Source organism: Podarcis tiliguerta (assembly GCF_965153285.1).
Source record: "Podarcis tiliguerta genome assembly, chromosome: 1".
Lineage (NCBI taxonomy): Eukaryota > Metazoa > Chordata > Lepidosauria > Squamata > Lacertidae > Podarcis > Podarcis tiliguerta.
Window position 1 is genome coordinate 29,085,817 of NC_139534.1, and position 13,801 is coordinate 29,099,617.

General features: G+C 43.1%; 1 protein-coding gene across 1 annotated transcript in view; it reads right to left on the bottom strand.

The window, feature by feature from the left end:
- The window catches only part of SCN2A (sodium voltage-gated channel alpha subunit 2), a 97,610-nt gene that overhangs the window by 40,335 nt on the left and 43,474 nt on the right, over positions 1-13,801 (bottom strand). Inside the window, exons 3-8 of the mRNA XM_083404896.1 lie at positions 9,415-9,535; positions 7,422-7,509; positions 5,648-5,776; positions 4,970-5,061; positions 3,734-4,006; positions 1,140-1,203 (exon numbers count right to left, since the gene is read on the bottom strand). Of these exons, the coding sequence (XP_083261022.1) occupies positions 1,140-1,203; positions 3,734-4,006; positions 4,970-5,061; positions 5,648-5,776; positions 7,422-7,509; positions 9,415-9,535 (767 nt within the window). The remainder of the gene's footprint in view (positions 1-1,139; positions 1,204-3,733; positions 4,007-4,969; positions 5,062-5,647; positions 5,777-7,421; positions 7,510-9,414; positions 9,536-13,801) is intronic.

Genomic DNA, 13,801 nt, shown 5'->3' on the forward strand with positions numbered 1-13,801 from the left:
CAAAACATCATCTCAATCAATGTGTTTGCTTGAGCAAATAGTCTGCCAGTTGTCAGTAGAATGAAAATGGCTTTCAACTGTGATTTTACTCTGTGGAACAATTCAAGAAAGCCAACTTCAGGCAAAGGTCTACAGCAGAGATCAGAAGCCTTCTTCCTATGAGGGGCCACTGACCTATGGGAAAAGTCAACTGGGGCTGCAGCCAATAGTGGTTAGAGCCAGATCTGATGGTGGGTGGGGCTTCATGATCCCTTGTCTGCTTCTTGCACGCACACATCAAGTGGAAGAGAAAGAGATTCCCAGAGAGGAGAGTTGGAGAGCAAAAGCGAACCTACAGTGTCCAGAGAGCTGAACGATAAGGAGGGATGCATGGAATTAAACTAAGGGCCCCATGTGATCCTTGAACTGAGGGGTTTTAGGGTAGCACGACTGGTGCAGCCACCTTGGGCATCACCCTGCAGGGGGCGCCAAAACAATGATGTTGAACCGAGCGTAAGAGGCACCCCTCCCCCAAATTTTAGCATCACACAGGGTCCAAAGTCCACCACTGCCTTGAACTGCAGGTTCTTTACTTAGGTCTACAGCAGCTGTTCCAACCTGTGGGTCCCCAGATGTTGTTGGACTACAACTCCCATCATCCCTGAGCTCTGGCCTTGCTAGCTAGGAGTGATGGGAGTTGTAGTTCAACAAAACCTGGGGACCCACAGGTTGAGAAAGGCTGGTCTACAGGGTCAATGCCTTTTCAACATTACCTAGGGAAAACTAGCCATTGTCTTACCCAAATCCTTAACATACCACCATAAAGTGTTACCATTAACAATTTATCATGCTTTAGTGTAACACTTAAGAGAGGTACTGAAAGTGAGGGAGATGCCTCTCACTGATCTTAGGAGTGTTTTCAAAGTGTGTAAAAAGAAAATTGAAAGATTGAAAGATTGGGTGCATGGGGGAGATATTGCTGATGTTCTCCATGTCAGACATAGCCCTCTCTTTCATATTCCCATAAATGTAGATGCTGACATCCAGACAGTAGGCTTCTGAGCCCAAAATGCTAGCGATCTGAAATGCTGTGGATATTAAAGGCAAAGTTACTTTAACTACAGCTCTCTTGAATAAAGTGTAATGGACCATTCTCTCACCCGGCATCTGAGCTGTTGCCACACAGCAAAGCATCATTTTGTCCTTCCAAGAAGTAAAAGTGATCTGTTTGGAAACAGAAATGGATAACATTTAATTGCACTGAAAATAACTTGAGAGTCCCATGACATCTTGGCAATTAAGGTTTGGATCCTAACTAGGCATTTATGAATAGGCTCATGGATGGAATTGAGATGATCCAGTGGAAATTCCCACTGATGGAAAGCAGAGAAAAGTAATTTTTGCCAATTCCTTCTTTCCCCATGTAGCCCCCAGTTCTGCCCATGAAAGTCACCACTTCCCTTCTGACAGAAGCATCCCATGAATGCAACTCCACTCAGAGGGTACACCCACCAAAAGAATATTTGGTGGGATATACATTGTCCAATAGATTTATTGTGGCACAAGTCCCTCAACTTAGTTATGAAACAGTATTGGTAGTCCCCCATAGACCAAAAGCACAAATGACATCAACAAGGAATCATGTCTTCAGTGTAGTGAGCCCTACTCTGTGGGACTCTCTCCTAGTAGAAATCAATCACTGTCCCTGTTACGTTTCAGGTGTTTGGTTAAAACTGTTTTATTCCAGGTCTTTGCATCATGAACACTGCTTTGATAGTTTAATATCTGATGTTTTGATCTTTAATGCTAAATCTATACTTTATTTATATATATATTATACGTTTTTATTTTGTTAAACTGTTTTGGAACCCAGTTAGTGAAAGAAGTATATATGTTTGTTTGTTTGTAAATAAATAAATATTACTAGCTAAGGTAAATTATGGGATGTGGGTGGCGCTGTGGGTTAAAGCCTCAGCACCTAGGACTTGCCGATCGAAAGGTCGGCGGTTCAAATCCCCGCGGCAGAGTGCGCTCCCGTCGTTCGGTCCCAGCGCCTGCCAACCTAGCAGTTCGAAAGCACCTCCGGGTGCAAGTAGATAAATAGGGACCGCTTACCAGCGGGAAGGTAAACGGCGTTTCCGTGTGCGGCTCTGGCTCGCCAGAGCAGCGATGTCACGCTGGCCACGTGACCCAGAAGTGTCTTCGGACAGCGCTGGCCCCTGGCCTCTTTGAGTGAGATGGGCGCACAACCCTAGAGTCTGTCAAGACTGGCCCGTACGGGCAGGGGTACCTTTACCTTTACCTAAGTTAAATTATAAACTGGGGTGCTTAATCCAGTGACCTGTTCGGAATCTAAGTTGCACTATATTGAGCACCAGATTACAAGTAATGTCTGTGCATGATGCGCCAACACAGTAGTCCTATAGATACTGTGAATTATTATTACTATCGTTATTACTATGCGCTTTAAAAGGGCCTGAATTTTTCAAAGTGCTGTACAGATAGATAAAAGATATAGATATATCGATCAGGCATGGTCAAACTCGGCCCTCCAGATGCTTTGGGACTACAGTTCCCATCATCCCTGACCACTGGTCCTTGTTAGCTAGGGATGATGGGAGTTGTAGTCCCAAAACATCTGGAGGGCCGAGTTTGGCCATGCCGGATATAGATGATATAGATATAGATATGTCCCTGCCTGCAGTCTTGCAATCTGCTAGACATAATACAAAAGGAAAAGGGGGAGAGAAGATGAAAGCAAGGTGTGTGTAGGTCCGGGCTGCAAAATAGTTTGTGCTAAAATAAGTACAGTGTCAAATCAGTGAGACCGATTCATTTCTGTCATACTGCTTGAAACCCCATTATAAGAGGTCACAGGAAAACAAGAAGAGCGCTGGGCTGCACCAGTGTACCTCATGACAGAAATGGCCTTGGGATGATGCATTGGTGATTCATACCTCTCGTGTGTAAAGCTTGTACAACCCACAACGCGCTAGACACAGCTGTGTGGGTAAATACATAGGCAAACTCAAGGACGTTAAAATGAGTAGACATTTAAAGTTAAGTCATTTATCTTCATTCAGTAACGCCAGCACAAAGCCTTGCAGTTTTCTTTGTGAGCACAGGTAAAGCACACCCTCCACGTGTCCTGATTTTCCAGCGCCAGTCCTGGAATTACGAAAGCCATTCCAGTGTCTGATTTGATCCCGGAACGTCCCTGTTTCCCCTGCCACTGAGCTCACAGAGGAGGATGAGCCGGCGCTTGTCCTGAATGGTGATGGTGAGGGAGCATCCTGTTGCCTCTCCATGGCTGCTGCTGGCCTCCTTCCTTGGGCAGCTGGTGGTGGCTGCTGGGAAGAGGGCAAGAAGAAGAAGAGACTGCTGCCACTGAGGTCTAGCCTCGTGTGACATGGCGGCTGTGTGGGGCAGTCAAAGGGCAGGACTGCCCTGGGCAGGAAGAAAGGGAGAGCGGAGCAGTGTGAAAGGAGTCTTTTTTAAAAAATGCTTTGTGTGTTCGTGTCTAATCTTGCCCCTTTCTAAAATTTATTTATTGGTGTGTGTTTTTCTTTTCACCATTCAGCTCATCATCGGTGCCTGCAAACCCAGGACTCAATTTCAGCACTATAGCCTAGGCTGTGCTGCATAATTTTAGTGCCTATTGACAACAATCCAGCTGCGATCAGCAAAGCATTAAGATCTCTCTCTATATAAAAATCAATCAATCAAAAAGTAATAATGTGTCACCAGGCCTTACTGTCATCACTGACGTAGTCATCCCAGTTAAACGTAGTCACAGTTCTATTAACAAAGGTACCATTATCGCCCATTGTGCTATCGAAATAGGAAGTTATGTTGATTTCAAAAGTAGAATTGTCTGGCGGCCAAATCAGGCATTTATGCCTCAAGTTCCCCATGAAAAGCTGGAGCCCTATTAATGCAAATACACTCAGACAAAACACAGTCAGGATCATGACATCCGAGAGCTTCTTCACTGACTGAATTAGGGCTCCCACAATGGTCTTCAGGCCTGCAAACAGAAAGGGAAATTCATTGCGATGCCGCACGCTAAATATACTGTATGTCAATTGAATGTGCTTGACTTAGTTAATGTTTCATGCAGAATGACAACAAAATGGTTTTTATATTTGTGACAGTTTAATGGAAAAGCCTGATTGCCTGTGAACATGAATGAAAAGCTGTTAGGTTTATGCTGATTTGAAACTGTGTATGAAAATAAAACAGATATATTGAGGTATCTGTGGTACATAATCAGAGAAACACTTTGCCTAAGCAAAAACGCAATTTTGCGATCCATGCTGTATCTCAGCCCTGTGTAGAAAAGTATATTGTTTTATTTTGCTTGTGTCTCTTGCCCAAACCATTATTGTGGAGTCGTTTTTTGAACTGTTCAACAACACAAATAAGGCGTCTTTATTTAATTAGTTATTTCAATTATCCCATGTTCAGTTTTATTGAATAAAAATGGGTGATGGTTTGGAGAAGAAGGACATCTTTTTAGAAAATTCCCATGCACAGAAAAAAGCCCATGCTAACTTTCACATTTTGCATCTATTTATGCTTAATTTTTAAAAATAAATAAATAAAAACCCAAACACAACTGATAGCAAGTTTCGATTGGGAGTGCCTGCAACAAATGGTAAAATTTGCATCAGTATGAAAGCCTTAATCTTGACTCTTAGTTTAAAAGCGGAAAGCTTGATGTCATAAGATGCAAATCATATAGCCACTTACTGCAAATGTCTCATGCAAGAATTTGTTAAACGCAAAGGCTGATTTTGAAAAAAAATAATAATAATCCAGCTGCCATAGTTAAAAAGCAAAGAATCGCTGAAAACAAAAGTTTTTGATTCTTGCTTTTTTCCTTTTTGCTTATACGGTGCAGCAAGCAACATAGCTTATGCTTAAAAGTGTGGTTTCATCTTTAATGGAGCTTTGAAAGGTCAGCCTCCGTGTTTAACCTAGCTCTCACCTGGAATGACTGATATTGTTTTCAATGCCCGGAGAACTCTGAATGTTCTCAACGCTGAGACATTGCCCAGGTCCACAAACTCTGTCACATATCTGCAATAGGGGAGTTCACACACAAACACAATGACAGCACACAAAAAACAGTTGGAGATACAAGGGGCCTGACACTTCATCAATCCACTCACTTCTTACCTGGGATTACAGAAATAGTTTTCAAAGCTCTCAATACTCTGAAAGTTCGAAGAGCTGAAACATTGCCTAGGTTTACAAATTCTGTTACATACCTGTAGAATCAAATCACAGTTATTCAGAATTGAGGCAGACTTTACGTTACTTGCTTAGGGGGGCCTTTTCTCAGATTAAATTAAAATGGCAACAAGCAAATCACACTGCTTTATTTTAAACTAATTTGGGAACTTGAGAGGTAGCTTCCATTCCAGTGAACAGAAAAGAAGACAGGATATGAAACGAGCTTATTTTAAGAGGGCTAAGCCAGAATTAGTTACAATACAAACGGCAGAAATTATAATATGGCTCTGCAGCACAGTCTTCATTCTGGGATGCTAAAAATCAACAATACTGTATATCTCTTTCTCTAAAGGTTCTCCCTGTCTCAACTTGAGGTTACCAGTGACTAACAACCCCCCCCCCCCCTTAAATACTGCAAACAAATACTTACGCAAATGTAATGACAGTGAAGTCAAGCCAGTTCCAGGGATCCCGGAGGAAAGTGAAATCTTCTAAACAGAAGCCCCTTGCAAGAATTTTTATTAGTGATTCAAAGGTATAAATCCCCGTGAATGTGTATCTGAAGAAAATATCAGTACAACAGTTAACCAAAAACAAGTATTAAGGATTTCAACAAAATATTCCCAACAGAAAACAGACAATTATAAAATCGGGTGGCGGGGGGAGGAGGAGATGTCAGAGGTCTATAGTGGAATAGCAAGAATTGTTTTCCTAAGGGAAAGCTAGGAGCTCTGTCTCTGGATGACAACCCAGGGAGGCAGAGCTGATTTATATGCAATGCTCACAATGTCAGGATTCTTAAGGCTTCCCCTCACCACCACTAGTAGCAGAAAGCTGGGAGAGATCAAAGTCACATAGGCAAGGAGGGTGAAGACTGGCTGGCTTTCTTCTACTGTTTACATGCTTTCTTACTGGTTAATTTCACTTCTTCTTCCTCAGCTACTAAGAAGACGCAAAAACAGAGTAAACTAAGTGTGCAGAAGAGAGGGAAGTCGAGGGGAAGGTAAATTAGATTTGTAAAGACTTTGATTTTTCTGGCTAAAATGTTTGTAAAAGTTGAAAATGAAAAATAAAATTATATTTTTCTAAAAACAACAACAACAACAGGACTTTGTATTGGGTCAGAAACTAATTGGCAGCCAGTTCAGTTGGGCCAGGATTGGATTTATATGCTCCAACCGTCTTAGGACAGGCCAGGGAATTATACTGTTGTATGATTTGCAGTGGGGCTGGATGTCCTTCCTGGACCCTTTCCAAGGCTGTGATTCTATACTTGGGGTCCGAAATAGAGGAGGACTGCCAGAAGGATAAAACCACTTTCTGCTGTTTCGTTGGGGGTGGATGTCGCCATGATGGTTCAGCAGAAGAACAGGTAATGCTGGACTTTGACTGGGGCCATTTCCTATCTTTTTTTTGCTGCACATCCAATTCAAATATATTTATAAATTCCCCCTTTTCCTCCCCTTAATTATCTCTTACTGCACGCATTTATATCAATCCCGCTAATGTTCTGATTTGCTTACAATGTGTCCTCAAGTAACCAATAAATTTCCCCCATTCTATTTTAATAGAAAAGAAGAAAAGAAAAAGGAAACCAGTGTGCAAAGAAGGGCAGGTGGCTCCTCCTCCTTCCTTGAGTGTTCAACTTTGATCTCCCCTCTAGCCTGGAGCTTTTCCTCACTTGCCAATTTCAGTGGCATAGTTTCTGCTTGATCTGACATTTTGAAGAGTGAATTTGTAGCTGGTTGTCTGCAACCTTTGGTCACATGCCATTGCTATCAGACAGCAAGTGTGGGGTTTACCTTCCCACCCACATTGGGTTGTGTCCAAATTGAAAGAAGTCACATGACTGTTGTTACATCCCTGGGTACCATATTACAAATCTGATTCTATCACCATCATGCATTTTAATTGCCTTTTGAATTGGGAAGCAGCAAGAGGCAGAGGGAAGCAAAGATCAGTTATTGAGCACAGAAAATAGTCTAGTCAAGCATTATCCTTGAGTTCTACTTTAGCTTAAAAGTGTAAAATGTGAACAATCCTGGGCACAAATGCATGCTTGCATAATGTGGGAACCCGTGTAACGAGAACCAGCATTGTTGGTTTCTTGCCAACAGAACTGCCCCTTGGATGACTTTATATATATAAAAAAACATGCATTATATATTCATTAACACACTGAATAGTGATTAGATTTAACTTACTCTACATTCTTTGTCCAGTCCGGAGGGTTACTCATGGTCATAAATACACAGTTGGTCAAAATAGTGCACATAATAAGCATGCTGAATAATGTATGTTATTGTTAAGGAACATATTCTTTGAGAACTCATCATAAGAAAAATTGATTACATCAATAGTACATTCTGGTTCCCTTCCAGTATCATTAATCTTTCCTGTGGTTTTTATGATGCTCGGGGAACATCGCATAACCTCCTCACTTATCGCTCCATATTTAAAAGAAAATAGGTGGACTGATGGACTTTCTAATAGCCTTTCTGAAATATTAAATTGTTGCTGTTGTTTTTCAAGGAAGGAAGGATGAAGCCATTTTACTTCTGGATCAGATGTAGGAACAAGTGGTTTGAGTCGGATGAGGGTGGCCGGTATAATATTAAGATGCAAGTGTAAGTCTAAACGGTGATGACACCGCTAAGCATTATTGTGCTCAGCAAAGTGGCAGGCAACTTCAAAATGATGTTTCAGAAAGATATGGAACATTAGGCAGAAAATGATGAGGTCAGATGAAGGCTCTCTGAACTCTGTCTATGTGTATGCTGCAGGTTACCATTTGCCACCTGACAATTAGTTTCAAATGTGAATCAAAAGTTTATCTCATCTAAGGTAGATTTTATAGTATGTTCAAAACATGGCAAGATTCCAAAATAAGGTAGGGTTTTATTTTCTTGCTGTTGTTTGCGAAAACAATGGAAAAGCCAACGGGGAAGCAGCTGCAAAAGGGCCCAAATTCAATCCCAGCATCTCCAGGTACAACTGGAAAAGACTCTGGAGAGTTGCTGCCACTCAGTATGAGCGAAATGGATCAGTGCCCTGGTAGCTTCCTATGTCCATATATATACACTATTCTAGATACTCCAGGTGTGATTGTTTGATCAAGCCAACAATTGATGCCTCTTTAGGGAGACAGCACTAAATGTTTTGCTGGCTTTAGCCCATCTCGACTGCTGTCAATGGATCACCAGGGAAGCTGCCGTATGGGAAAACTGGGCTTCCACTCATGGAAGGGAAACCTGCCCACCTGGGAGACGGGGGAAAGGCTAAGCAAGAGCCCCACTCAGAATGATCCGGGGTTTATATCACTATGAACACTGGACACTTGTTCTCTTCACCTTCGCAATAGAAATCATTTCCTCTGTCATTCAAAGGCTCAATAACTTAAGGGAACATCCCCACACAAATGCATACTGTTTAATTACCTAGACATGATAGGCTCTCAATGGCCACAGGATGGCACCATAAACTAAGGAATGTGGAGAGCTCTTTTATTTTATGGAAGACGTCTACATGCATATTCAGATGTTCCTTTATTACATTTGCATCATGCCCTTCCTCAGAGTAGTGTGCAAGGGATTCCCAGGACATGCTTCAGATCTCCTTAGCTTTTGACTTAGAAATACTCCAGCCCTTCTCTTTAACAGCTGTTTTTGGCGTGACGGTTCTAAAGAACAAAGAAGCAGTCAGTGCTTCTGCCAAGCCATGCGAGTTTTAAGGATGTTAGGTCTCCTCTGGTTACCTGCAAACTGGGAATTAAAAAATGGAACTGGAATCCCCTCCAGCGCTGGAATTTGTCACTCGTGAGATGCTTCTGTTTGTCTCCCTGCAATCCTGCTCCCTTCTCCACACAGGTATAGCTTTGTTCATTAAGAATTATCTTGGATTAGCCAACGAACGCAAGCATACCCAAAGGTGCATTTGACACTTAGAGCAAAACGGAAAGGTAGCGGTTGCATTCTTGGCATTCCAAAAGTAAATTCAACAGCAAGCCAACACTTCTTGCCACACTTCTGTTCCCCTGCTTGCCAGGGCCATCCTTACCATTATAAAGAACAAGGTAGCTGCTTGGGGCATGTTGCGATTATATGGGCTCCCTGGGACTAAATGCCTGGAGAAAACCATAGCACCGAAAAACAGAGTAGCACCGTATCACTTGTCGTGAAGTAACCACTTGAAAAGGATATGAATGTACCAAAATTTTAATAGCTATTTTTCTAAGAGGGTTGAATGGAGTTAACATATACACGGCGGAAGTGGCACTGAATCGGAAGATCGCCTTCCCTTTATTCAATACTATAAATGTCTGGAAGAGAAAAGGACAGAGAGAATGGGGAAAGAATTGATTCACGGCATGTAACATTGACCTGTGTAACATTGACTCAGGGACTGAAACACAGAGACACAGAAGCTTGGTTAGAGAACAGTATACACAAAAGAAAACCTTCCCTATCTAATTCAGTTAATACCATGATTTCCATAAGGCTACTCAACCAATCAGGTGCAGGATTCAGTCTCAAGGCACAGCCAGACATACAAGGCAGGCATCAGCTCTTCCCAACCAATACTAGGAATTAGATTTTGGCTGGCTGGGCCGTAACAGAAATTTGCATAAAATTTGAATATGCTAATTACGGCTCTGAGAAATTAAGGTGGTGGGTGGCTTGCCAGCATTGCACTTTGCACCCAGCTGCCATATAAACTTTGTTTAAAAAAAGTTTTTTAAAAGGGGAAGGAGATTTGGGGCACATCACACGAAGCCCAGGCCCTCGGGCCACTGTGGAGAAGGGTGTTTTGTTTCCTCCTACCATTATGACTGCTTCTTGACTGTTTCTTGAGAAGATGGAACCAGAAGTGTGTTGCAGGCAGGTAACAGCCTCAGCCATTCAGCCGTTCTTCCCCAATAGCCTGGTCCTACTCAGAGTCAGGCACAGCTAAGTTGACTGAGATCAATGGGCAGGCCTTGCTCTGTGGAGCACTGCAACCGAACAACTCCACCCGGCTAGGTAGAAAGGTTATGACATCAACTTTTAGGAAGATTTGGCTCTCAACAGCTAGGAAGCTCAAGTTCAAATGGGTCAAAAAAGTGAATGTGTCAAAAAAAAAAAAAGAATGGTGTGTGTGTGCTAATGTGTAGCTTCAAAAGTTCTGCACATTTGAACCTACACGTTGCCTGTTCTGGTTGTACTCCAAACTGAAGGAATGCCTGGTGCAGGGAAAGGGTATAATTCTGCTGCAATATCCAGGGCCACTTTTGGGAAACTGCGGGGTATCTCCTCAGCTGATATTCACACAATTCATTTTCCCAGAAAGGAACAGACAGGAGGGGTCACACTGAAGTCATTCACCTGCATGAATTTGCCCTACAGGCAATTCAAGTGGCTGCTCTGCTGAAGTAACTGATGTGGTGCAGCGACTTTTGGAGCAGTGCATGCGCACACGCGAGAGATGCCTGGCCTCCTGAACACATACAGATTTCTTTAAATTCCCAAGCAGCGTTAACACCTAATCTTGCCTGTTATCTACTGGATTCAAATGACCAGTCCTCACTCTGCGATGGCTTCTTTGGTATACCAGATATCAAGCCAGACTGGTTGCCTAAGCAACCTCCTGTCTGTGGATTAGAAGAAACACTTCTCACAGCATCCGGGTTAATTAAGCATTAAGCTATATAGCACGTTAAGGGGCTTTTGATGTAAAATAATGTTCTGGGAGTGTTTTGTTATGAATATTATCCTGGACCCTGTTCTGGGTTCCTTTAGAAATATTCAAGGACTCAGAATATGAATTCTGTTTCCTTATCACATAACTGGGTGAGCTCCAGTCACGTTCCCTCTTAAGATGAAATTTTAAAATGCTGGCAACGTACACAGAATGGAGAACGGAAGGCGGCTTATGTCTGCTATCTACTACATGGAATTATCAGGATGGCTGAGATCTGCTACTTGATGAGCGTAAATGACCATTTATAAGCCGGCCACTTTCACAAAGCTGCCAAGCGGTGTGGCGAACAGTGCCACACATTTTAACACTTGATCTGAGGCGAATTCAGCTAATCAATCATACACCAACTGTATAAAACTACCTGGCCAGCAAATGCTTTTTTTCTGCCCGACCTAGGAGAACGTTATGACTTCTCTGCTTCAGAGGCCTTCCCCTCCTGAGAGTAGGAGCACTGATATAATCTGCCACTGCAGCACCAAGGTAACAAACAGATCCTCCTTGCTCTGGTCAATGAATGGGGTACATTAATGCGGCTTGTGACAGATTGGCACACAGCGAGCAAATATGAATGAGAAAAATAACCAAGCAGAGGACGGATATTTCTTTTTTTTTTGCTGGGGTTTCAACTTCATGTGGGCAGTTTAAACAGTAGCGCTTCCTTGCAGCAGCAGCAGCACATGAGGGGGGAACAGTGGCAGTGATGCTCCCAGTAGCGCTGTGTTCACCAGTATGGGGAGGGCTGCATTTACCTGTGGGCCAATCACAGCAACCCAAAGTTCCTCCAACCTCACTGCCACCTCAGCCCATCCATCCTCACCAGTGGCATCACCACTGCAGGAGGATGCCACTGCTTGTCCTCAAGTGACGCTGCTGCTTCCTTGGCTACGGAGGCTGACATGATGAGCTCCTGAACTTCATGATTTAGCACTGCACTCCTATTCTCCACTCCTTCATGGATCACTGCCTTGCCGTGGCGAAGGGGCTTGAATAACTCAGAGAAGCTATGAGCTATGCCGTGCAGGGCCACCCAAGACGGACAGGTCACAACCGAGAGCTTAGACTAAATGTGATCCACCTGGAGAAGGAACTGGCAAACCACTCCAGTATTTTGCCAAGAAAACTCCATGGACATAAAAAAGGAGAAGCTTTGAGAAGAAAGTGAGAGCTTCCAAAGCATGCTCTGGTTCATGGGGTCACGGAGAGTCGAACATGACTAAGATGACTAAACAACAAAACTATTCTCCAGACTTCTGGTCACATGTAGAAGGAGAATACTCTCTCCTCAAAGTTCACGTGGCTTTAACTCTGCAAATCTTGGTGAATTTAAAAAAACCTATTTATTTCAGACTCTGTTGCCCCCCCCCCCAACTTAGACCTAAATATTTTTTAACCTAGAGACCTTTTTTTTTTTTTTTTTTTTAGAATGCATACTTTTTTAGCTGCTAGAATCCACACTGCCGTTTTATTTTGTTTTCTAAAGTGGCCTATATTTTAAAACAATTGTGTACCGCTGCCATTTAAAACACCTAGTTTTTGTTTTCTAGATGCATTGTGTTTTTATGCGTGGGCCTAAAAAGGCAGCCTAAAAATAAGTTTACAAATATAAATGCAATATTGCTGTTCTCCTTCGCGACACCTGGTATGGAAAACAATGCAAGGACCTGGTGACTTTTAAGCATCCTGGGCTGCAGCCCAAAAGTCATAGTCTGATTTAGATCAGTTGAAAACGATGGATTTACGTTAGTCACGGCTAACTTAATACTTAAGGAGGGACTTCATCACACAGCGTATAGTGAATTTATGAAATCTGCTTTCACAACACATAGTGATTGACACCAAGTTGGTTTTAAAATGGGATTAGAGAAATCTGTGGAGGGTAAGGCCATCAATGGCTATATTACCTCCCATGTCAGAGGCAAACTGCTTCTGCATACTGGTTGCTGGGAATCGCATAGGCATCTAGTTGGCCACAGTGAGAACGGGATGCTGGTCTGGATGGGGCCATTGGCCTGATCCAGTGGGGCTCTCTGTTTTTATACTCTTATGTAACCCTCTGTGGCAATTGGCTTCATGGCACTGCATTTAACTTCCAGCCAGGACCTGAAAGACCACTGTGTGTGAATTTTAAAGATAATAATAATAATATAATAATAATTTATTATTTATACCCCGCCCATCTGGCTGCGTTTCCCCAGCCACTCTGGGCGGCTCCCAATCAAGTATTAAAAATAAGACAGCGTTAAATATTAAAAACTTCCCTGAATAGGGCTGCCTTCAGATGTCTTTTAAAAATAGGATAGCTACTTATTTCCTTCACATCTGAAGGGAGGGTGTTCCACAGGGTGGGTGCCACTACCGAGAAGGCCCTCTGTCTGGTTCCCTGTAACCTTACTTTTCGCAATGAGGGAACCGCCAGAAGGTCCTCGGTGCTGGATCTCAGTGTCAGGGCAGAATGATGGTGGTGGAGACGCTCCTTCAGATATACTGGACTGAGGCTGTTTAGGGCTTTAAAGGTCAGCACCAACACTTTGATTTGTGCTCGGAAACGTACTGGGAGCCAATGCAGATCTCTCAGAACCGGTGTTATGTGGTCCCGGCAGCCACTCCCAGTCACCAGTCTAGCTGCCGCATTCTGGATTAATCGCAGTTTCCGGGTCACCTTCAAAGGTAGCCCCATGTAGAGCGCATTGCAGTAGTCCAAGCGGGAGATAACTAGAGCATGCACCACTCTGGTGAGACAGTCTGCGGGCAGGTAGGGTCTTAGCTTGCGTACCAGATGGAGCTGGTAGACAGCTGCCCTGGACACAGAATTGACCTGCGCCTCCATGGACAGCTGTGAGTCCAATTT